The 25,626-nt window shown below is 43.1% G+C and overlaps 1 protein-coding gene across 1 annotated transcript; it reads right to left on the reverse strand.

Moving 5' to 3' along the window:
* Positions 1-972: 972 nt before the first annotated feature.
* Positions 973-18,569, reverse strand: PCTP (phosphatidylcholine transfer protein). The gene is made up of 6 exons (XM_083598980.1): positions 18,189-18,569; positions 10,753-10,870; positions 4,857-4,936; positions 4,378-4,549; positions 2,320-2,387; positions 973-1,209 (listed from the first exon to the last, which is right to left on the reverse strand). The coding sequence occupies exons 1-6, from the start codon at positions 18,546-18,548 to the stop codon at positions 1,147-1,149; spliced, it is 861 nt and encodes a 286-aa protein (XP_083455106.1). The 5' UTR covers positions 18,549-18,569; the 3' UTR covers positions 973-1,146.
* Between the last annotated feature and the right edge of the window lie 7,057 nt (positions 18,570-25,626).

Genomic DNA, 25,626 nt, shown 5'->3' on the forward strand with positions numbered 1-25,626 from the left:
TAAGACCCTACCTGTCCGCGGACTGTCTCGCCAGAGTGGTGCATGCTCTGGTTATCTCCTGCTTGGGCTACTGCAATGCGCTCTACGTGGGGCTACCTTTGAAGGTGACCCAGAAACTGCAATTAATCCAGAATGTGGCAGCTAGACTGGTGACTGGGAGTGGCCACCGGGACCACATAACACCGGTCCTGAGAGATCTGAATTGGCTCCCAGTACATTTCTGAGCACAATTCAAAGTGTTGGTGCTGACCTTTAAAACCCTAAATGGCCTTGGTCCTGTATACCTGGAGGAGTGTATACAGTGTATTACACCCCCACCATTCAGCCTGGACATCGAGGTCCAGCGCCGAGGGCCTTCTGGCGGTTCCCTCATTGCGAGGTTACAGGGAACCAGACAGAGGGCCTTCTCGGTAGTGGCGCCCACCCTTCAGATGTGAAGGAAAGAAGCAGCTATCCTATCTTTAAAAGACATCTGAAGGCAGCCCTGTTCAGGGAAGTTTTTAATATTCAATGCTGTACTGTTTTTAACACTTGATTGGGAGCTGCCCAGAGTGGCTGGGGAAACTCAGCCAGATGGGAGGGGTATAAATAATAAATTATTATTATTATTATTATTATTATTATTATTATTATTACTAAAGAAGAGATCAAATAAAAGGCATCCAACAGTTCTATTTAGCACTGTCAACCAAAGTACAGCTAGTGTACTTTCTATCTTGAGCATCTTGATGCAGAGCTCAGAGTGCACAGCAATATGGGTTTCTCTGCTAGTTTCAATGAAGGGAGAAGTTCTGCATGCACAGCACTCTTTGGGCATAGTGCTGTTCCCTCTACTGAAGTGATGCATTAGAGCTCCTGTGTTCAAAGGTGATCATTACACGAGGGTGGGGGAACCACAAACAGCATGCCTCAAATGTTGAAATGACACGTGAAAGCCCTCAAAAAATTAAATGGCAGTGCATCAAACAGATGGAAAATGAAAAATGAAAAGTTTTAATATGTTTCATTGTCACATGCCTGGGAACTTACATGGCTCATGATTACTATCCCGAAAGGCAGATGTTATTCAGTGATGTGTCCATGGCTCATTATCCATGCAAAATATACCTTTAAGCTATCAATCTGGATCACATTCAAGGAGCAGTTTTATCTTTTGCGGTAACTGTGGCAAGCTTTCTCCATATCAATCAAGAAGTTAGGCACTCCAGTCTGTAAAGAAAGGGATCACAGAATACTTATGCATCTACACTTTATGGCCTAGTAGGCAACTACTGGTGTTCAGCTGTTTGTTACACCTATGCCACTTCAAACACAAAAGTTATTGTGCTCTGTGCCTTAAACAAGCATTGTAAACCAGGTTAGAGGGGGATTCATAACTGGTTTTTAAAATTCATTAATCCTGGTGACCCTCCTACACAGTAGCAACATGCCACCACCATTTGCAGCTTTCAAAATATACAGATTTATAGGATCCAAACAATATCCCATGCTGCTAGCAGCACATGAAACAAAGGTTTAGAAGAAAGTGTTTTTGTTTGATATTATCAGTGAGAGTTGGAGGCTCTGAACAAGTTACCTAACTGGGCAGGGAAAGGATAGAAATGAAAAGATTAAAAGGGAAAGAAATGCACAAGCAAATCCTAAATGTGTATCGTTCCCTGAGGGATTTCTGCAGTAGAAAAGTTTTGTAAGTATTGGCCTCTTTAAGGCAGTATACTTGGTGCTGTGGGAGAAGCCCAGAGCACAGCCCTTCCCCCTGCACTAGCAGGATGCCACCTTCAGGTGAGTACTGCATGAACAGAGCTATTTCTCAGACTAGCAACTGACAATAGGGAATGGACACAAACAAGTCTGGATTGTTGCTCTGTGCTCTATTCTGAGACTGAGAGAAGATATGATAGCCATCTTCAAATATCTCAAGGGCTGTCACATGGAAGAGGGAACGAGCTTGTTTCTCCTGCTCCAGAGGGTAGGACTTCAACCAGTGGCTCAAAGTTACAAGAAAGGAGATTCCCACTAAATATCAGGAAAAATATTCTGACAGAAAGAGCTGCGGAGGTTGTGGACTCTTCTCCTTTGGAGGTTTTAAAACAGAAGTTGGCTGGCCATCTATCATGGGTGCTTTAGCTGAGAGTCCTGCTTTGCAGGGGGTTGGACTAGATGAGCCTTGGGGTCCCTTCCAATGCTACAATTCTATGACTCTTCCCCTTTCAGTACCTGTAGTTCTGCCTACAGTGCTGGCAACATAGAATCCGGCCAGAAAAGCCATGGGCATAGCCCACTGAGTTGGTTCCCTACAAATTCCAGCCCCCTGCTTACCTTGGTTCCCCAGTTGACAAGCCACGAAGGAACCTTGCCACCAGGGTCATCAAAGTATGACATGAAAACTTCAAAGCAAAAGAAAGGAAGAAAAGAGGCAGAAATCTTATTTAAGCAACAGCAGCTATTCATTTATATATCTATTTTGTGGTCACCTGACTAGCAGCTATCTAAGCTGCTTTTAGTGTTGTTATTTAGAACCATAAATGTGCAGAATTTATTCCATTATTTCTCTGGAGTTTTCCACTGTTCCATCCCATGATATCAGATATATTTGCTGAAACCCCTAAACGGTTTCTGAACGTCTGCATGACTGCGAGAGTTGTTTTTTTCTTTCCCCAAAAAGCTCTTCTCCTCCACCCTCTTCAAGTGTGCAGTGTTTTGTACACCCAACTGCTGTCCCTGTAAGTTCAGAACTAATTGTACATTGTCTGGTCCCAGGTCAATAGCTGCAAAAAGCAGCAGTGAAAGGAAAACACTTTATTCGCATTCAGCTCTGCTAAACTGTTAGCTAAACTGACAGAGGCCTCAAAAATCCTTCTCGGTTTCATCTCTGGAGTTATAGAGGCCTGCTGCAGAGTTGGAAGGGAAGTTTCCCAGTTTCAGCAAGCTCTGCCACTTTTGCACATATCCAACCACATGTAATTTTTCTCTCTCTGATCACCAAGAGGAAGGGATTGTGCATACAACAACAAACGATTCCCCCTGCCAACCCCAACCCTGCAAAAATTTCTATTAGAAAGAATTATGAATAGTTAGGGCCTAGGATACTTGAACCCATTAGCACAACTGAAATATCTGCATCAGAAGTCAACTTTGCACATTAATGGGGCATCTGCAAGTTTTCCTAGTCTTAGAAACGAGGTATGACAAGAACCACAAAGCTAGAAGCGATATGACTGGGCTGGGGAGGTGGTAAAGAGGGGATTTAACTTGTTGTCTCCACTTCAGTCCAATCAGGATCACACACCACATGCCCCTAGTGGCTGCTATGTTCCTTGGGACAAAAACTTCCACTGGTGCCAATGGCAGCTTTCTTCTCTATGCAAATAGCAGCCACAGTGGAGGAGATTCAAAAAAGCGCTGTGGGGTTTAACAAAGAGTTAATCATTAATTTTCCTATAACCGCCACAGTCCTGAAACAAATTTCTCTCCCTGCAGGTATTTACTTCTACAGAATAAAGAATGATCATGCCATCACTAATTTTGCCCCTAAAGAATTTATACAAATCTGGTCTGATCACATTGTGGTTAAGCAACTCCTGTTACCAGATTACACAAATTAGTTGGCTGGGATGAGCAAACATGCGTGCATAAGAATTAACCACCCAAAATATTGGATGCAAGCCTGTAGTGTTATTTTGTACACACCTGTTCAACTATCCTGCTTTCAATCTTAGCAAAATTTGTTAGTGTTAAAAAAGCAAGTGAATATGTTTTTCACAACCCTAACTTGTAAATTTAACATTTCTGCTCTAAAAAGGGATGGGCGTATCTGCCATTTGCAGTTGACAATTTTCTGTTTCTCCCAATCATTTTGCACACTTCTGTTGCAATTTGTAAATTGGTTTTCTAAAATAATCAGCAAAATTTGCCAACATTGTAGTGCAAAGCTCTCAAAATAAGCACATTGTTGCATGTCGTTTTGACAAGTATACACTTTTAATCAATAATTCTTAATGTTTTTATACTGTTGTAAACTGCTTAGAGGTTGTTGTGTTTACAGTCAAGCAGAGTAAAAAAAGGTTAAATAAATATAAATAAGATTTGCAAGCAACTTCCCCTAATATAATACATTTCTGTATATTGTTTTCTTTAATATGTGCATTTATATGCACACTGTATCCTGAAAAATGCATTTGTGTACATGTTACTTGGCTGGGAAACTATTGCAAAATTCAGAGTAATGCAAATTTCAAAGGATAGCTCTGCTTTGGGTTTGTGCCTTGTTTTGAAAAGTGTGTATTAGGTAGGTTCACCTTCAAATGTGAATTGAACTTTCTCCTCATGTCTAGCTCTAAGCAGGTATTTCTATAAAGTTCTTTACTGATTTCTTACCTTTGGAGCCTTTCTTGCCATCGCTTTCAAAGGCCACACATTGTTTATAATTCTTTACTCTAACAATCCCAGTCTTCTCTGGGAATTTAGAGGTATTCACGCTTTTAGCCAATATAACATATATCTTCTTCCCTTCAAGTTCCATATCTTTACGCTCACGAACGAAAACATACTAAGGTGAAGTTTAAGAAATAATCAGGATGTGCCTGTATATATAATATGCATATATAATCGAGACAGAAGGTATACTGGTGCAAATACGAAAAGCAATCCTGTTTCAAGAAGCCTGCATTAGTTTTTGCTCCTCAAAGGGTATGACAGAATATGGTTCACAAGAATGCGCATCAAAGTCTTAACTTTTTCTTTTCCCTTAAGAGTCAATTTTTTTTACCTCATTTAAACTTGCAGAACTGTGCTGTGAGGAGTTTGCGGCCTCAAATATTAAGAGCAAAACTGCAACCCAAGACTTGAAAGGATACATCTCTATTTGCCATGGGGAAAGGGAACTTCACTTCCCAGCGGATTACTGTTCTGCCCTCAAAAGGTTTCTCACTTATATCTAAAAATCGGAGGGGAAATGCGTTAGATGCAGACTATGTTTTATTCAGCTGGACTTACATAAGGTTTTCAATGCATTTGGTGAATTGAAAATGTGAAAGGAGTCAGACACGAATCATAACTGTGTATGTGTCAGACCTCAACAAGGGTCGGGCACAAAGGGATAGACATAATTGGTTCTTTTTTAAAGAATATGACCCAAAAGCTCATCTAGTCAAGCATCCCGTTCTCACAATGGCCATCCAAATGTGTATGGCGAACTCACAAGCAGGACTCCCCCAACTTGTGTTCCCCCAGTAACTAATGTTCAGAGGCACCAGAGGCAAATACAGTAGCACGGCCAGTAGCCATTCATAAAGTTATCCCCCACTATTTGTCTAAAACCCCTTTAAAACCATTCAAGTCAGTGGATAGTGTCATATCTTGCGGTAGCAAATGCCCATCTAACAGTGGGTTGTGTGAAGATTTCCTTTTGTCTCCCCTATATCTTCCAACATTAAATTTCATTAGATTATTGTTTTAATATGATTATCTATTGAGTTTATATACCGCCCTATACCCAGAGGTCTCAGGGCAGTTCACAGAAAAGATCAATATATGTAATAAAATAAAAACAACAACCCAACTTCTCTGGGGAGAGCATTCCACAGATGGGGAGCCACTGCAGAGAAGACCCCGTTCTCATGTTGCTACCCTCCAGACCTCTCGAGGAGGAGGCACATGAAGAAGGGCCTCAGAAGATGATCTTAGGTGACCCCATGTTCCAGTATTATGGGGGGGGGGCAAATTTCTTCACATTAAGCAAAATCCTATTCACCTCTATTATGTCCCTCCTTACTGATCAGGCCTGTCACGACCTGTTCAGACCCTGCAAGTGTATTTGTGAAACTAGGATTTTCCTCTCCCGTGTGCATCATTTGATACCTGCTAACACAGAACTGCTTTTACCATATTAGTGCTCTTTCACCCAGTTTGGAGAAATCAGGCCTACAACAGCCCGATTACTTGAGAGGACATTTGTTACCGAGGACTATAGAAAAGAAAGTTGATGCCAGGCCTAATCAAGGAGAGAATTCTAAAACGGCAGTGCCATGACTGAAAAGGCCCTAAATCAGTAATTCCCAAATGTGCCCCCCCCAATGGATCACTGATGAAGATTGTGGCAGACCACGGTTTTTTTCTGCCTGTTGTACAGTTTGTAATGCACCATGCTAGACGCTATACAGTTTTTAAATGCATTTTACAGCTTCTTTTATTTCTCATATATTGTATTTTACTGTATTCCATAGAATTCCAATCATGACACAATAGATTACAATAAAAGAAGCAATTCAAATGCAATTTTAAAAAAACAACATGAATATTTAATGCAATGGGAGTGTCGTCGCCAATATTTAACCAAACACCGACATGCCAGAGATCACCTGAATTATTCTTGCAGTCCACTGATAGTTCACAAACCATGGCTTGGGAAGCCCTGCTCTAACTTAAGCCTTCTTCTCAAGTAGATAGGGTTCATGGACAGATCTCAAAAGTTGGGGAAGTTCCAATGGGGCAGGGAAAGGTATTTTCTAAAGTTCCTTATCGTCCCATTAGCTATGGCAGGCAGACCATAAAAGTCACTTCAGATGCTGTATTTTCTCCAATGAATGTGAGAATGGCTGCATGAGGGACTATTTTGCTGCAGACACATATGCTGAGATGCCAGTATTCCTCACAAATATATGAAGGGGTCTAACAACAAGTTATTGTCTTGGAAGACATTATTTCCATGTGATGCAATATGTAATGCCAGCTGTTTGATGGATAGTGCTGTTCCCACTATAAGACACCAAATAATATCACATTTTCCACCAGAGGTCACTGGAGTATTAACTTGGTGCCACTTGACAACCTATTCAGTTTCCTACATCTTAAGCAGCAAGCAAACTCAAAATTGAAGGTGTGAGAAAAAGAGTAATATTTGACATGTTCAATTTAATGGGCAATACAGGGAGTTCCACTTTAAATGGATATGTTCTCTCACATACCAGAAGGACAAACTGTACCCTATTATTTGAGAAGACATGCTATTATTGTATCTTAGGTCATCCTATTACTTGCAGAGTCTAGCTTCTTTCAGTATTCCCCGAAGAGTGAGATAGCCTAGATTAAGGAGAGTGAGGATGGCTTGCTGGTTAATATGTCTCTGGTATCTGTAAATCTGTTCATATTTTTACCTTTGTTCACCTTTTATTGCCTTTCCAAAACAACCTTTCCAAGCTCACTATCAAAGCATGGGCTGCCAAAATGTCCATGGGTTCAAAATCTGGGGAAATATGGTGACATAAGCTACAGTGCCCTACTGAGATGCATGGGTTCTCAGATCACATGTTTGTTTGTTTTTCCAAATCTCCTCACTGCCCCATAAAGCCCTTCCACACTGGGAGTCCTTGGAGAACAGCACCAAAAAGACATGAGAAGTTGCTACTGAAAGGACATTTTTGCTTCTCCCCCTGCTAATCTAAGTGGCCCAATCGGTAGGCTTCCAGCATAGACACTAAGGTGAATCCTGCCCATAGATATTAAAATCTCATTATTCATTACGAAAGTTGCTAAAATAATCTGCCCCTTCATTTTAGTACACTGGAGATCATTGAAATGTTTCTTCTTGTGAATGTAGAGTCCCGCTGGGGAAAAGGTGGGGTATAAAATTAATAACAATAACAATAGTAATGTATACTTTTGTTCCTTAAAATTGATTAATCAAAGTATGCAATATTTTCTATGCACACACACAAATCAAAACTTCGTTCTTTGTGGAAGTTCCACAGTCTTAAGTTAAGAAACGCACCAGAAATATATTAGTATTCACCTTTTGAAAACATCTTGTCTGAATGACAATGGACATCTAATATGCTATATATATTGATACTGATATATTAGATAACGTAGATGTGAGCATGGCATCACACAAGAGATAACGGAAGATATTTGAAACATTCCCTGCTTACCGTAGGCCAAAATATGTGAAGCTCTGCAAATCAGACATTGTGAGTCATTTGCAGATGGGGACATTCATATCCTATTGCCCCATCATGTTGAAGTCATGGGTTTCCTTCCCCACCCTTCGTGTCTGTGGCATGCAGCAATAGAGTGTCATCCCAATGGAAGATAGTGTATCTGCTCTTATTAATCTCATAATAGCTAAAAGTTAGCCAAGATGACCAAGCCCTCCCCGTGTATCTCAAGGGACACTCAAGTTAACTTCAACATATAATCGATACAAGTAGACATAATGGGAAAATCTACATTACATGATAGGGAAGAGCAATTGATGCAACTTGGAAGTGCTCTGTCAGTAGCGTGAACCAAGGAAAACTCAATATATAATTAGAACAAACCTATTATAATCGAATATAGGGAGAGACAGTGCAGTACAGGCAGTGTCCTAAATCACTTGAGCAAAAGAGGTGGGTGAGGGCGGTGGCTGGAAAGCAGTTTCCACCAACTCAAGAAAAGCAGAGCACTATTTCTTTGGAAGGATACATCTTAAAATGCTTTTCCATGGCTGCTACTTAGAATAAATGGCTTTCCAACATCAATCGATGTCACCAAATTCAGTGTGGTGTCTTGAGAAATGCTCTCTTGGTCTGGGGCCGAAAAGTCATTGCCATCTTCTAAAAGGTCTTAGCAGAAACATGTCATCAGGACTAGCTGTGAATGAAGGAACTCCAAGAGTACAGTGGTATCTCTAGATGCGAATCGGATCCATTCCGGAGCCCCGTTCACATCTAGAAGCAAACGTAACCCATGTCCGCACGTCTGCGCGTGCCACGTTTCGGCGCTTATGCGCATGCGTGTGACGTCATTTTGAGCGTCTGCGCATGCACAAGTGGCGAAACCCGGAAGTAACGCGCTCCGTTACTTCCAGGTTGCCGCGGAGTGCAACTCGAACGCGCTCATCCCAAAGCACATTCAACCCGAGGTATGACTGTAGTGGTTTCAGCAGGGAGTAATCTTAGGTACAGTGGCACCTTGGTTTGCAACTGTTTCGGATTACAACCGTTTTGGATTACGATCACGTCAAACCCAGAAGTGTCTATCCCCTTTTTTTTTTTTTTTTTTTTTGGATTACAACCCATTTATTTTTTTTATTACGACCAATTTTTTTTTTGAGGCCCCAATAGCGAAAGCGCACCTTGGGTTTCAACCTGTTTTGATTTACAACCGGACCTACGGAACGGATTATGGTTGTAAACCAAGGTATCACTGTACTGCTACAGCTGGATCACCATATGATACGTTGCACAACTAGATAAGGATCTCATGTATAGTTTATATGGAAAGACAAACAGTCACTTGTTTAAACTAAACATGGAGAAGAGAACCGGAACTTTGAAGTTTAGGATAGGGATGGAAATGCACAAGTGTCATTCCGTTAAATAAAGATGTACACAACAGTATGACATGACACCACCTCTGACAAATTTCACCTAAGGCAAATTTTGAGGCAAAAGTGGAAGTCTTTGCTCAGGCGAAACTGCATCGGAATTAATGTTGAGGTAAAACAATAACTTCCAAGAGGACTCATGCTATTTCACAGTTTCACACACCCCTAAGTTGCCACCAAATTCACCTTTAGTGATATTAAGAGGCAAACGTGGAGGCTCCTGCCCATGCAAAACATATGAGGAACTCTGAGGGAAACCTGAAGAATTTCAGTAACACTAGTTAAATTTCATAGGGGCATCCCTGATTTGGAGGAATGGAAATCCATGTAATGAAAATTATTATAATTGTTTTAGGCAACCAACTGGACAAAAATAAGGGGAAATTCTCTCTAGAATCAAAGAGATCAAAGCTAAAGAAGGTCTTAGATTATAGTAGCCAATTGCAAAAGAGGATAGGCTTCTTCATCTTTTCATCGATATTCAGGAGAGGGAATTTCAGCAGATGTGGCTTGCATAACACATGTGATTCCCTTTGCCTCCAAAACTATTAAAGTTTCTGCTTTTGCATCTGACTGCTCTAACAATCTAATACAGTGGTGCCCCGCAAGACGAATGCCTCGCAAGACGGAAAACCCGCTAGACAAAAGGGTTTTCCGTTTTGGAGGTGCTTCGCAAAACGAATTTCCTATGGGCTTGCTTCGCAAGACGAAAATGTCTTGCGAGTTCCTGCGGGGTTTTTTCCTTTCCCCCCCCTTTCCCCCAAGCCGCTAAGCCGCTTATCAGCTGATCCACTAAGCCGCTTAACGGCTGATCCGCTAAGCCGCTAAGCCGCTTATCAGTTGATCCGCTAAGCCGCTAAGCCGCTTATCAGCTGATCCGCTAAGCCCGCTAAGCCGCTAAGCCGCTAATGGGCTTGCTTCGCAAGACGAAAAAACCGCAAGACGAAGAGACTCGCGGAACGGATTCTTTTTGTCTTGCGAGGCACCACTGTAAAAACTGGTGATTAAGGGGGTATCAAACACTAGGCCTCAGATTCCCCAGATGTCATATAATGATGAAGAGACAAGTCCATTTACCCATAAACCAACACGAGAACAGTGTTGATGGATCTAAGAAAGTTGGTTTTAACACAAAAAGTGGCTAGTAAGAAAAACATTGCTTCTTATTTGTTTTTCAGGGCATCACAAGTGGATGACTATATTAGCATTAATGCTTTGGTAATGGAAATCTACTTCATGCATTTTTCATACTGAAAAACTGTACAGAGCACTTTAAAGAGCAAAGTAAAAGAATCTTCAAAACGATGGTGGTCAAGGAGCGGAGGACAGGAACCTATCACAGCAACCAAAGAAAATGACATTTTGGTCTTGAATAATTTACTGACCTCTAAGATACCGGTCCCATTGTGTTCTGTAGGTTAAATCCATGTACACTTCTGCACATACATCTGGGGAACAATCACCAAGAGTGGCATAGACTTTATACTCGTACAGTCCAGATTTCTGAAAAAGCAAGAGCAATAGGAGGGAGCGGGTCGGGGAGAATCAAGAATCCTGTATTTCAGGCCTTTGCTTGGTTGCACTAGCAATGTCCAAAAATACTCTTTTACACCACTGTGCTTGCACAATGAATACATTTACAACATACAAATATACTCTGTGATGTTTGCGTTAAAACAGAGGCGAGTTGGTCCATTTGCCTAAAGAACTGGACTGCCCTATGACAGACTTATCTTAGAATATATACCAATCTCTCTGCTATATCTTTTTTTCTCTATAACCCTAAACATATTACTCAAAAGCAATAATGCTTTCTCATATTTACACACTAGGTGCCATAGAAATCATCCTATATATAAGTTGGTGTTGTAAATATAACTCAGTTGTTTATTTTAAATATCAGAGACTACTGTATAGTCAAATGAAAGTCTTATCAGCATCTAATCCCCCTTTATCCTTTGAAACATAAACTGCAGCAGGAGTCATACTTCTGTTATGATAGTCAAGTGAAACAATAAATATATATTTCAGCACTCTGACTGTATTCTACATTTGTTAGACTCCACCAAACCACCACCCCCCATCTTCACCCTGACCAGTCCAGAAAAATTCATGTTATTTATTTTGTTTTATCTGACTTAGTGGAGCCCTCTGCACAAATCAAATAACCCTTACACTAAGAGTTGGATAACCCTTTGTTCAGAGAGTTGCATTATTTGCTAGCAATACCAATTGCAGAAACAGAAGATTTTTGGGTCTAATTCATCGAGGAGATGCAGAAATGTCAAAGCACAGTACACGTGAATGGAAATTAAGCTACCTTTTACCCTTTTCAGTCTTGTACAGTATTCTGTAAAATATTTTTTAACAGAGCTCTGTTATCATGAACTTTCTCATTCAATAAACATCACTTCATCCTTCAGCACTGTCAGCTAGACCCTTTATGAACCCAACATTTAAAGAAAGGAAATATTTAAAATAAAGATACGGCATGACTCACACAGCATTTTGTAATAAGGCATTACAACACTGCTTCACAAACAAATTCTGGCAATGTGAAATAGACCTCCACCCAAGCCTACGCCCTCCGGAGTTCTATTTTCCAAAGATACATCAAGCCTGCAATTATTTAAGAGTGATTCCTGAAATTTTACACTTTGTAAAATCACTCTACCTCCTTTACTGCAGAACATTACAAGAAGACTCTAGACAATCATCTACCACAACAGATGGTTTTAGTTGTAGTTTTAGTTCACAAGGCTTGCAATATCTCAGATAATCTGAGCTTTCAAAGGTTAGCAAACCTATTTTCCTGTACGAAGGGAATGTGAATATCAACTGAAAGTGAGATTATGACGTGCCTGGAGATTACAGGAGATGTTTGTTTAGAAGGCTGGAAAACATACAGTACCATGAAGTGTTCTCAGACTGGGCCATCGCAGTAACAAAACAAAACAAAACTGTTATAGTCTGTATTTTGAAAACAATAAATTCAAAAGACAAACCACGGCCTATAGCTAGTCTAGATTTTAGTATGATCCCACCGCTCTAGCAGTGTTAGTTGCTTTCCACCACGAAGAGACTTTCCTGTATTTAGAGATTTCTACCAAAGTTGCTACAGTTGCACAGATTTCTTTAAAAGCAAAAAGAAAGGCGTGGGTTACAAAATATTTTGGACTCTTTGAGAGCTTTTTCTTTCTGGTTTATTTTATAGATTTGTTTATTTGTATGCGATAAAGCTGGCTTTAGTCAGCAAGCAAAGCCTCTTTTTTTTTCTTTTTTAAAACAACTCTGGGACACTTGCTAGAACCCTTAATGTTCCAGGTTTCGTTTCCAAATCTCTGTTCCTTAGGCATGTTTGCAAACTGCTAAATTATTATTACAATAATTTTATTACCCAACCTTCACCCTATGGTCCCAGGGCAGGTTACAACTGTTTAAAATACAACATTAAACATTTTTAAAACTTACAATTACGCACCCCTCCAAAAAAACACACAAAATAGGGTGTGTCCTAAAATTGTACATCTCAGGTGTCAAAGGCCAGAGCAAAGCATGCTACCACAGTATGATACCACCACAATAGTTAAAAAAGCTGTTCATCAGAGAATTAACAAGCCAACCCTAATTAAAAAGAAGCGCAAATATGTGAAGAAAAGCTATGTAATCCCAACATCCATATGCCTACTTATTTTGCATTCCTCTAATTACAGTGGTACCTTGGTTGAAGAACGGCTTAGTTTATGAACAACTTGGATTAAGAACGCTGCAAACCTGGAAGTAGGTGTTTTGGTTTGTGAACTTTGCCTTAGAATAAGAACCATGTTTCGCTTCCTGTTGAGTGTGTTCCATTTGTAAACCGAGTCCCCCGCTGCTATGGGAAAGCATGTATTGGTTTAAGAACACTTTGGTTTAAGAACGGACTTCCGGAACCGATTAAGTTCATAAACCAAGGTACCACTGTACCTTGGTGGATTATAAATGGATTATAAGTGGGTTCCACCACTTATGCTACCTGCCAACTTGTTTTAACTTTCACTGCTGGCATAAGTCTACAAATTGCAGCGTTTCTTTTGCTAAAACAAATACAACAAATTGCTTCCTTTAAAACCGAGCCAAGTATGACATCTGCCTACTTTCTTCTTGAGGGATGATACTGCATTCCAGTCTCCAAACAATCACCATGTAAACTTAGAATGACCTCCCAGGCAGGGCTTAAATGGCCTTTGAGCCTCACTTGGGATGACAGTATGATTGTTCCTATAGTAGAAATCAGAAGAGAGGCATTTCTCATTTCAATCATCAGTCTGACCAATGCAGATCTTGTATTCCCATGAAAAAAACAAATTAAACATACAAGCCACATGTGAAATTGTTCTTGATCCGTGTCAGCATTTGCTGACTGGACAGAATTATCACACCAACAAAACAACCTAGCATTTAAAATACATTACAGTGGTACCTCGGGTTACATACGCTTCAGGTTACATACACTTCAGGTTACAGACTCCACTAACCCAGAAATAGTACCTTGGGTTAAGAACTTTGCTTCAGGATGAGAACAGAAATCGTGCTCCGGCGGTGCGGCAGCAGCAGGAGGCCCCATTAGCTAAAGTGGTGCTTCAGGTTAAGAACAGTTTCAGGCTAAGAACGGACCTCCGGAACGAATTAAGTACTTAACCCGAGGTACCACTGTAGAGTGGTACCTTGGTTTACGAACTTAATCCATTCTGGAAGTCTGTTCTTAAACCCAAAACCGTTCTTAATCTGAGGCATGTTTTCCCTAAGTACTTAACCCGAGGTACCACTGTACTTCCAAGCCCCCAATTATCCAAATTCCTGTCGTATCTAATACAGCAGGGCCATGCAACACACACCAAAATAGCGGAGGCTTCAAGCATTCCACCAACGCACGTCCCAATTTTGATAGCACTTCGGTTGGTAAAGAATTGGGCTTCCTGCCTGCGCTAGACTCCACTTCCAGGCATTTCTGCCAGCTGCTTGAATCACGCTGTCTCTGACCACAGGCAGCCCACAAAGTTTTCCTCTTGGCCAATAAACCAGCAGGGCTTCAGTATTTCAGTATTTCAAGGCAGAATGCCCTGCTGAGTTGGCCAGCTGTTTATCCTGAAGCGGAAGCAGTCTGAAATCTGTGCTGAGTAGGCTGGGATTTGTCCTCAAACGTATACAAGAGTGAAATCAATTTAAAACAGACAGATCTGGGCCAGACAGATCTAGGAATATGATGGCAAGGACTGGCATACAGGCTTCAGAAATGAATTAAGAGTGGCGTGGTTGCTGCCATCTAGGGCTGGGTGATACCTGGTTTTCAATATAGCGATATATCATGATGTCTGAAATAAGGATGGAGCTAAGTAGAGGCCCACACTGGCCCACGGCCAAGATAGCAGCATGGTACTTTTCTACCTGAGTAAATAAGCTCATGAAAAGAAATTACTGGTAAATGGAGTAAATTTGAACACACAAGTGCAGCAAGCAGAACTCTTCTGGGAAACAAGCTACTTGAAAGTAGGTTGCAGCGTTTAGAAAATAAATATTGTTCGTCTTCTAACTCTCAAGCCCACTCCTAGATTTTTTTAAAAATGCAGTTTTTCCAAGGACACAAACTGCTTTGGAAGGGAGGGAAAGAATAAACTCTGCCTGTGTCTGTACTCGTGGCGTTCTGCCCACCTCCCTGACCCATTCAAGGATGCTGTGAAAAGAAAAAGAAAAAGCTAATCCTTGAACCAAGGATTAGATCAGCACAAGTTCTCAAACATTGTCCTACAAAGCTTCCTGTGAAAGGGAGCAAGGGAAAAGAAAAACAGGCAACTGTGTTGCACCCCCATGGTTAACAAGATAAAGTCCAGCTGTTAGTACTCAAGTCTCAGCTCCTCTCAGGTCTGGGAAGCAGAAGACTAAAAGAAAATAGAAGCCTCAGGATCATGAAAGGTCATGAAGGACGGGATGACACAGAAGCAGAACACCCATGAAAAATGGAGCTAACCCCACTATGGTTACAGCAAAATTCTTGTCGATCTAAATCCAGAAGCACCCTTGAGATGCAGGTCTCCACCGTTCCATTTCAAATGGAAATATATAGCAATTTAATCCTTAATCTGTCTGGACTGTAAGTAGTTTTACAGGAGGATCACTTTGAGGAGGGGGTAAAGGTAAAGGTAAAAGGACCCCTTGGTCCAGTCATGACCGACTCTGGGGTTACGGCGCTCATCTTGCTTTACTGGCCGAGGAAGCCGGCGTACAGCTTCCGGGTCATGTGGCCAGCATAACTTAGCCACTTCTGGCGAACACGGAAATGCTGTTTACCTTCCCGCCGGAGCGGTACCTATTTATCTACTTGCACTTTGACGTGCTTTCAAACTGCTAGGTGGGCAGGAACTGGGACCGAGCAACGGGAGCTCACCCCGTCACTGGGATTCGAACCGCCGACCTTCTGATAAGCAAGTCCTAGGCTCTGTGGTTTAACCCACAGCGCCACCCGCGTCCCTAGAGAACGACTAGCCAATCTCATTTCCTAAATCAAGTTCTATAGTCATAGTAAGTGCCGCACATCCCTTCTGCTTGAAGTCTGGCAAGGTGGAGGGAGCAGAGGACACTCCACACCCAGCCAGGTTTGACCCACAGGCTGTCAGTTGCTGATCAGTACTCTACAGAAAGCTGTCGGTCCCTATTTTATGCTTCCTATCTGGAATACCCAAATACTGCTACTACATCTCAAGGGAGGACCCTGTCTATTTCATGGTCACATAATGCACACTTCCCTGCCCCTCTGTTCCCCTTGGTTGATTCTGTCTATTTGTTAACTCCCACACCAGGGCATTAACTGGTTGTTTTTTTCCTTCCTGGCAGTGCTATTATGTCCCTAACATCGGCATGACAGGTAGAAACCCAACAGGTAAGCTGCTCCCTATTACTGCATCTTTGATTTCTGTTTTTCCTGTACACAGGAACAATGCATAGAATCATAGAATCATAGAGTTGGAAGAGACCACAAGGGCCATCGAGTCCAACCCCCTGCCAAGCAGGAAACACCATCAGAGCACTCCTGACATGTGGTTGTCAAGCCTCTGCTTAAAGACCTCCAAAGAAGGAGACTCCACCACACTCCTTGGCAGCAAATTCCACTGTCGAACAGCTCTTACTGTCAGGAAGTTCTTCCTAATGTTTAGGTGGAATCTTCTTTCTTGTAGTTTGGATCCATTGCTCCGTGTCCGCTTCTCTGGAGCAGCAGGAAACAACCTTTCTCCCTCCTCTATGTGACATCCTTTTATATATTTGAACATGGCTATCATATCACCCCTTAACCTCCTCTTCTCCAGGCTAAACATGCCCAGCTCCCTTAGCCGTTCCTCATAAGGCATCGTTTCCAGGCCTTTGACCATTTTGGTTGCCCTCCTCTGGACACGTTCCAGTTTGTCAGTGTCCCTGGCAATGGCCAGGGGCTGCCTTCTGGCATATGTTTTGCAATACTACACACGTATCCTTTAAAGTTCACTCACAAAAAATCTAATACTGAAAAGAGAGGTGGAAGTAGATCTTAATTTTTCAAATGAGGTTCATGCCTCTGAGCGAGTCTTGTATCTGTCCTGGAAGGAAGAAGCCCTGCTCCTACGTGGGTGTGGATAAACAAAGAAGGACTATATAATGGAGGGCAGGATTTTTTTATGGCAACCCTAGGAACAATAAAGATCTACATTGGGATCTGCTGCCCCTGTGGATCCTGCTCCAAGAGGCAATCACCTTACCTTGCCAGCCCTGTTTTGTTTGATACAGTGGGGCTTCTCCTTAAATAACAAGAGGCTGCTGTTGCCCAGCACTTTGTGATCTATTTCTTTGAAGAAGAGACATGGCCCAAAAACGAGAGCAGACTGTAGTAGAGAATAGGAGTTGGCAAACCTGATGCATTCCCCACTCCTCCAAAGGCTGGAAGTGGTTTTGAAGTGCAACGGAGGCCTCAGGCTCAAAACCCCCTCAGGAACAAAGCTCTCAGCAGGATGGCCTGGGGCCAGTCAGCTTTCTCTTGGCCTTGCCTACCTTGCAGGCCTGTTGTGAGGGCCATGAGGCACGAGAGGTGGGGAGCCCCACTGGCCACCGTGGAGGAAAGACCAGGTGGAAGTTTGGCCAGGGGGCTCTGAGCTGCTGTCCCACACAATGTTTCTCAACCTTGGGTCCCCAGCTGTTTTTGGACTACAATTCCCATCATCCCCAGCTAGCAGGATCAATGGGTGGGAATTGCTGCGGAAACAGCTGGAGACCCAAGTATGGGCAACCTGGGCCTAGTGTTTCTCAACCTTGGGCCCTCAGCTGTTGTTGGACTACAACTCCCATCATCCCTAGCTAGCAGGACCAGTGGCCAGGGATGGCGGGAACTGCCACAAAAACAGCTGGAGACCCAAGTATGGGCATCCCTAGTGTTTCTCAACCTTTGGCCCCAAGCTGTTGTTGGACTACAACTCCCATCATCCCTGGCTAAGCAGGATCAGCAGCAGGGAATGGTGGGAACCTCCACAAAAACAGATGGAGACCCAAGTATGGGCATCCCTAGTGTTTCTCAACCTTTGCCCCCCCCAGCTGTTGTTGGACTACAACTCCCATCATCCCTAGCTAGCAGAATCAGTGGCCGGGGATGGCGGGAACTGTAGTCCCCAAGCAGCTTGGAGGCCTCCTCTTTCCCTGGCGTTTCCACGGCAACGCGGCGCCGGTCCTCAGGCTCCCTTGCTCCGCCTAGGCCTCGGCGGCCCTTTCCCCCGCTTCCCTTCTGCTCCGGCCGCAGCGCCGTCGCCCCTGGCCGGCCTCGCACCTCGTCGAAGAGCCGGAAGATGCAGAAGCTGGGGGTCTCGGCCATGAGCTCCCAGGCGGCCCTGGCCGCTTCCCGGGGCTTGGTCGACTCCCGGCAAACGGCCAGGAACTGCTCTTCGCCGAAGGGGCCGCGGGCTTGCTCCGCCTTGCGCGAGGAGCAGCACGTGGAGGACGAGGACGAAGACGAGGACGACGACGACGAGGGGCCGGCGCTGGCGCCGCGGGACATCCCCGACCACACGGGCAAGCAGCGGGCCGGCCACCACCGCCACCTCCGACGCCCGCCCTTCGCCTCCTTCGCCGGCGGCAGAACCTTCGGGCGCCTCTGCAGCAGGGCGCGGAGGGCCTCCGGGGGGCACATGGCCCGCGGCGGCGGCGGCGGCGGCGGGGGGCCTCGACGGCGCCGGAGGCCGAGCTGCTCGCGACGACTTTCTGCCGTCGAACGGGGCGCGGGCGGGGGCGGTGCCGCGGTTAGAGTGCCGGGGTAGGGACGCCGAGGAAGGCCTGGGTTCAAATCCCTCCCCACCACCCTCACACCCTCGAGGGGGTCTCTAAAGCTCGCTTGTCGTGCCTCCCAAGCGGGGTCGTTGTTGGGGGGGGGGAGTGTGCTTTTTTGTAGGCCGCCCTCCAGGATTTAATTTTTTGGGGGTTGGTGGGGGGGCAGAACCGAGTTACCTGCAACTCAGTTGGCCAGTTAAGTATTTTTTATTTATTTACTTATTTTATTTTAGTTAAGTTTTTATTTATTGACTTGATTTACAGGGGCTGATTTACATTTAATGAGGGGAAATACAAAAACGAGAGAGAAGGTAAAAAAAAGTGGTTAGAGAAATGCTAAGAATAAAGTAATTATGTATGGAAGTCAGAAAGAGGGGCGGAGGAGGTCGATGCTCTGTTAGAGCAATGCTTGGGGTTGTTGAATTATGTAATGAAACTCTGATCATGATAAAATTGAAAATGCAATAAAATTATTATTTTTTAAAAAGACTTGATTTATAGGGGCAGCTGTACCCCCCCTTGCTACGCCCATGCTGCCCTTCCCTTTGGTCAAAAAGTTGGGGTGCTGCTGCACAGGGCACCCCCTCTGCTGTTTGTCCTATTGTTGTTATTGTTTTTTTTTTAATAATATTTATTACTTTTAAAAGTTACAAAAAAGGAGAAGAAAGAAAGAAAAAGACAAAGAACAAAAAAAAAACAAAAGAGAAGAAAAGCAAAAACAATACAATACAATATATATTGTATATTGTTAGAGGTTAAAACATGTTTTGAGTTCAAGCCCCACCAACCTCTTTCTGAAAGGGTCTGCCCTGCGACATGTGAAGGAAACATGGTGCCCCTGAGTCTATGCAGAGTGCACTCAGGTTCTCCTTCCCTGCCTTGGAGTGTGTGTCCCATGGGTTTCATTTGAGCCAGGAGGACCAGCCTGAACATAGGAAGTTACTATATGGGGGCCAGGAGAGGGATTTATCTGGGGTTTGAAGAGTCCTGTTCACCATGACCTAGCCCCCTGTCCAGCAGTGCATTTTTCTCATCCCTGCTGACACTTCATACATGAGATAATACACCTGTGAAACACTTAGTGATTACATTGCAGTAGCTGCTGCCACCTCCTTCTGTACTCAACATAACTTGGATGGATTAGAATCCCCATTTCACCGGTAAATAATCCAGCTTTTTGCTGTAGGCGAAACAATGATTTACAGCCCCCTGGCTTAAGAGGAAAGCCAACCAGAGCTCAGCATTTTCCAAGGATTCCCCACCTGCAGCTGAAATAGCTATTAAGTTCTGCCAGGGTTCTCTGGATGTTGAAGTCAAGAGTTTTCTTTCCCCTTACATCAGTTTGAAGGGTGGTGATTACTCCCAGTCTGAAGGTGTTGTGCATTCAATCTGACTAGGGAAACTGAGGTTTTGAATAAAGTATTTGAAATGTTTCCAGATTATGCCTAGATGATTGCCTTTTCTATGCTTTCGTCTTGCACTCTGTTATCTGCCAGTAAGGATCCTCAGTTGCTTTAATGTGTTGTAAATACAAATAACTGAAAAGAACTAAAATTAAATGAATAGAGGGAGAAATTCTAGGGCTTCTAAGTCATGCTCAACAATCAGACCAAACAGTTGCTTTTTAATAGTGTTGGATGGGAACTTTATGGTTGCTTATCTTGCATTTTTTAAAAGTCTTCTGCAAAGGCTGTGATTGTGACTGTTAAGTTTTATCAGTAGTTTTACAGGGAACGTTCTGCAAGATTATGTTGCTAATGTAGTGTGGAAGTAGCTGTTGCTTGGCAATTCAACAGCAACCCACATGTAAAGAGAGCGAGAGCGCAAGAGCAGAGCATCTCTCAAAGCTATCCTTATTAGAATAGTATTAGCATGTTTCCATGTGCATTGTACCCCTTGGGTGAAAGATTGGGTTTTAATGGGTTATATATTTTATGGCTACATGAAATGCCACATATATTTTTCTCCTTAATGTGTGCTACAGGTCTTCTTGGCCAGGATCCAAAGAGTCCAAGTGCTCACTGCTTCTGTAAGCATATTAGTCCCTTCCAGATTTCTTCTCCGACTGCTGCACTGGAGATTATTACTGAGCATCTTTCAAATTCCCAGAATGACTTTACAAAGGATGAAAGAGGCGCTGGTGGGAAGTGGAAACCACAGTAATGCCATTCATGAGTCTTTAGATCCCACCGTCTTAACTCTGCAGAGTTGTTACACGCACAGAGGGAGTTCAGCTGCATGCACACAAAACATTAAAGCAGAAGTTGTAGTGGATTTTTCTCCTTTTGCCATGTACTTGACATATGTGTTGGTGATTTGAACACCAATTAGTCTTGCTCCCCAGCTATGCTTTAGGGAAGGTTGTTCACCATTTTAATTCTGTGTTCTTGATTTAACTATGCTCACCTTAAAAAGAAAAACTCATTTTAAAATGTTATGGGGGGTACAGGTTCATGACAACACATGTGCTGCCCAATTGGTGCTGTGCATAACTGCCTTTGTTTGACCATTTGCAGCCTCCAGATAACCTCACACAGCAGTTTTCATTTAGATTGGAGATGGGGAAACAGTTGCCCTCCAAAAGGGCTCCCAGTTCCTATCACCCCCAGCCTACATGGCCTGTGGTCAGGGATGATGGGAACTGCAGTGCAGCAGTGTCTCAGAGGCCACAGGCTCCCCATCCCTGATGCAGATGTTGAAAAAGAGGAACTTGTGACAGCCTATAGTTCAAAGGTCATGAAGTGGAACAGCAGTTCCCTAGCACTACCTTTGGGAAGTTGATCCAGCAGGAATAACTCAGGCCACTGCAGTACAGTGCCTCGCACTCCCAGTGGGAAGGGAAGGAGATAAGGAAGGGCAGGCACAGAAATCACCACAGGCTGCTTCAACTGGGGTCCCTCTTTCTCCCTCTGGCCAACTGTCCTTATATGTTGATGTTGCTGTGTATTCAAATGTGCGTTGTTGTTATTTGAAAGCTACCTTAGAAGCTTTAAAATAAATAATTGTAATAATAGTAATAAATTTTATTTATACCCCACCCTCCCCAGCCAAGACCGGGCTCAGGGCGGCTAACAACCAATAATAAAAACAAGTTGATTGAAATACAACTTTAAAAACAAGATTAAAATTCAACATTAAAACATTAAAATGCAGCCTCATCACAGGAGGAGAAAGGGAAAAAGAAAGAGGGGAAGGGAATCAAATTGATTCTGAGCCAATGGACAGGCGGAACAACTCTGTCTTACAGGCCCTGCAGAAAGAAATCGGATCCCGCAGGGCCCTAGTCTCATGAGACAGAGCGTTCCACCAGGCCGGAGCCAGTGTCAAAAAGGCCCTGGCTCTGGTTGAGGCTAATCTAACTTCCTTAGGGCACAGGACCTCTAGGATGTTGCTATTTATGGACCTTAAGGTCCTCCATGGGGGATACCGGGAGAGGCGGTCCCGTTGGTACAAGGGTCCTAGGCTGTGAAGGGCTTTAAAGGTCAAAACCAGCATCTTAAATCTGACCCTGGACTCCGCCGGGAGCCAGTGCAGCTGGAAGAGCACTGGGTGAATATACTCCCATGGCAGAGACCCTGTGAGGAGCCTCGCTGCAGCATTCTGCACCCGCTGGAGTTTCTGGGACAGCTTCAAGGGCAGTCCCGCGTAGAGCGAATTACAGTAGTCAATCCTGGAGATGACTGTTGCATGGATCACTGTGGCCAGATCAGGGTGGGAAAGGTAAGGGGCCAACTGCTTAATGTGGCAAAGGTAGAAAAATGTCGCCTTTGCTGTTGCAGTAACCTGCACCTCCATGGAAAGGTAAATAATTAGCAAATAATGCCATTCAGAAAGATGAGTCACATCTGAGAAGTGCAGAAGAATCATCCGGGTCACATTCCCGCTATCCATCACTCAGCATAGGGTATCCTGGTTTTGGCCCCCCAGACCAGGCCAGAAGCCAGATTGGAATAGATCTGAATAATAGGTTTCATTCAAAAACACCTGGCTAACCCACTGTCGGGATGCCACAATGTGCCCAGAGACCTTGCCTATCAATGGTAAATTAATCTTGCACAAGGTGATCATTGCTGAGACCTGTAGGCTCATGCAGTCTTCTGGTGTTTTTAGGAGTCTAATAATGCGGGTGGTGCTGTGGGTTAAATCACAGAGCCTAGGACTTGCTGATCAGATGGTCGGCGGTTCGATAGGGTGAGCTCCCCTTGTTCGGTCCCTGCTCCTGCCAACCTAGCAGTTCGAAAGCACGTCAAAATGCAAGTAGATAAATAGGTACCGCTCTGGCGGGAAGGTAAATGGCATTTCTGTGCGCTGCTCTGGTTCACCAGAAGCGGCTTAGTCATGCTGGCCACATGACCTGGAAGCTGTACGCCGGCTCCCTCAACCAATAAAGCGAGATGAGCGCCACAACCCCTGAGTCGGTCACGACTGGACCTAATGGCTTCTTTAAGTGCTGCCAAAGTGCAAAGGGATAGAGTTGGATTCGGGCAGAGGAGCCCAGGAGGAAGAATAGGTGGTCAAGTCCAAAGGAATGGGGTGATGAAGGCAAGGGGGATGAGGAAAACAGGGGCAAGGGAAACAGAACTGTTAATAATAATAATAATAATAATAATAATAATAATAATAATAATTTTATTTATATCTCGCCCTCCCCAGCTGAAGCCGGGCTCAGGGCGGCTAACAACAACAAAACAGTACAAAAGCACAGCACAAACAACACTCTAAAATCGTTCATTATAAAATTAGTTAATTAGTTAGATCCCAAAACTAAGAACTTGTCAAGAATGTATAACTTGCTGTTGAAATGGAACACCCAGGATGAAACGGTGAAATCTGCTATGATTAAATGGGCACAAGATGTTGGACACAACATTATGATGGCTGACTGGGAACAGTTATGGACCACAGGTATGAAGTTTACGGCATGTAATGCCTTAAGAGAGAATCTAATGAAAATGATCTACAGGTGGTACATGACACCAGTCAAGCTTGCAAAAATTTACCATGTGCCCGATAATAAATGCTGGAAATGTAATGAGACGGAAGGTATATTCTTTCACCTTTGGTGGACATGCCCAAGGATTAAGACTTTCTGGGAGATGATTTATAATGAAATGAAAAAGGTATTTAAATATACCTTCCTGAAGAAACCAGAGGCCTTTCTCCTGAGCATGGTCGGCCAATTGGTGCCAAAGAAGGATAGAACTTTCTTTATGTATGCCACAACAGCAGCAAGAATACTTATTGCAAAGTACTGGAAGACACAAGATCTACGCACCCGGGAAGAATGGCAGATGAAGGTGATGGACTACATGGAATTGGCGGAAATGACCGGCAGAATCCGAGACCATTCAGAAGAGTTGGTGGAAGAAGATTGGAAGAAATTTAAAGTTTATTTACAGAAACATTGTAAAATTAAGGAATGTTAGGAAGATGTTGGAATGAAGTTATGTGGTTTTAGCAGAAATGTTATAAAGGATTAAGAAAAAACAGACTGTTAATTGGTGAAAAGAGGGAAAGTAAAGTTACATTATAGTAAGATAAGGACAAAAATTGGAAAAGATGGAAAGGATTTGCTGAAATAGCTACCCGAACTAGAATACAAAAAAGGGAGGTGTGAGGAGGTCAAGGAAACAAGTGAATGAAAGATAAGTTATGGGAAGGTTTGTTGTGGTTTTTTTTAATTGTGTTTATTTTTCTGTTTATTTTTCTTTTTTCTCTTTTTTTTCTTTTTCATTATTGTGATGTGATGTTTTGTTTTTGTTTAATATGGTGTTCTTTGTTTTTTCTTTTTGTAACCTTTAAAACTTTAATAAATATTATTATTTTTTTAAAAAAAAAGGAAAACAGGGGCAAGGGGCCACTTGATCAAAAAGTGGAGATATAAACCTCAGTGAGATAGGAGGACTAAGGTGGTGGTGTTTTTTGCTTGCTTTATTAAAGTGTGTATACATAGCCTTGGAACAGGACTGGGTTTTAGAAGAAGAAAAGTAGACCTAGTAGCTTTGTAGTTGTAGATCAGGGATGAAAACCTCATGGCCCTCAGCTGTTTCATAAGGAGGTTCTCCATCCCTGCCATAAACAATACGGAGTCAATGAAGCAGGAGAAGTCAAAGAGGTAAAGTCTGGGATTAAAGTTTGAATGCTGCCTTGAACTAACTAGCCATATCTGCAGGTCTCTTAATTCCCGCATAATTGCACCACAGCAGGGGCCTCAATTTGATTTGGTCCTACTCTGGGGCTTATTTTGTGTAACCGTTTGCAAAGCTGGTGTTTTGTTTCATTAAAAGAAAACAACAACCCAACATTGTTCTTTTAAGAAGAATTGAAGCCACCTAAATCCAGTGTCAGCTGCATTGGTTCCAGTCTCCTTACGTCTGCCTAATTGGAAAACATTTGGTATTTCAAAGGGTCTTTTGGCATTCTCACAAAGCACTCGAAACAAATCATGATTATGAAAAGTTACACCCTATCCTTGGATTTGTTAGTTTTCCAGGAAAAGAGACCTTGTTTTCTTAATAACAAGGGGGAGTTTATTAAATCCAGGCACTGACTTTATTGCATCTGGCAGACAGCGCAGTGAGAAATAAAAGACTTGCTCCTTGCTTTCACACAGACCTTTTTAAATTCTGCCTCCTGGCCCTTGCTGGGAATTTCCCATTCCAAACTTCCTATGCTACTTGTGGAAGAGTGAACACCTCCCCTTTCCATGTTGCCATGAGGATTTATGCAAGCATTTTGGCAAACAAGTCACGTTCCCTCTTTCTCCTCGTTGAGGCCAGCCAGCCGTGACAAAAATGCAGATCGATATGATTTGAAGCCCTTGCACTAGAAACCGCATGGCATATGAGACCAGCTCCAGAGACTATCAAAGTTCAAAAAACTTACCAGGGCTTCAATGGACCATAAGGGCAGTGGCTACTAAAAATGACTTAATCTCCATG

Source organism: Podarcis filfolensis (genome assembly GCF_964270895.1).
Source record: "Podarcis filfolensis genome assembly, chromosome: 2".
NCBI classification, from domain to species: Eukaryota; Metazoa; Chordata; class Lepidosauria; order Squamata; family Lacertidae; genus Podarcis; species Podarcis filfolensis.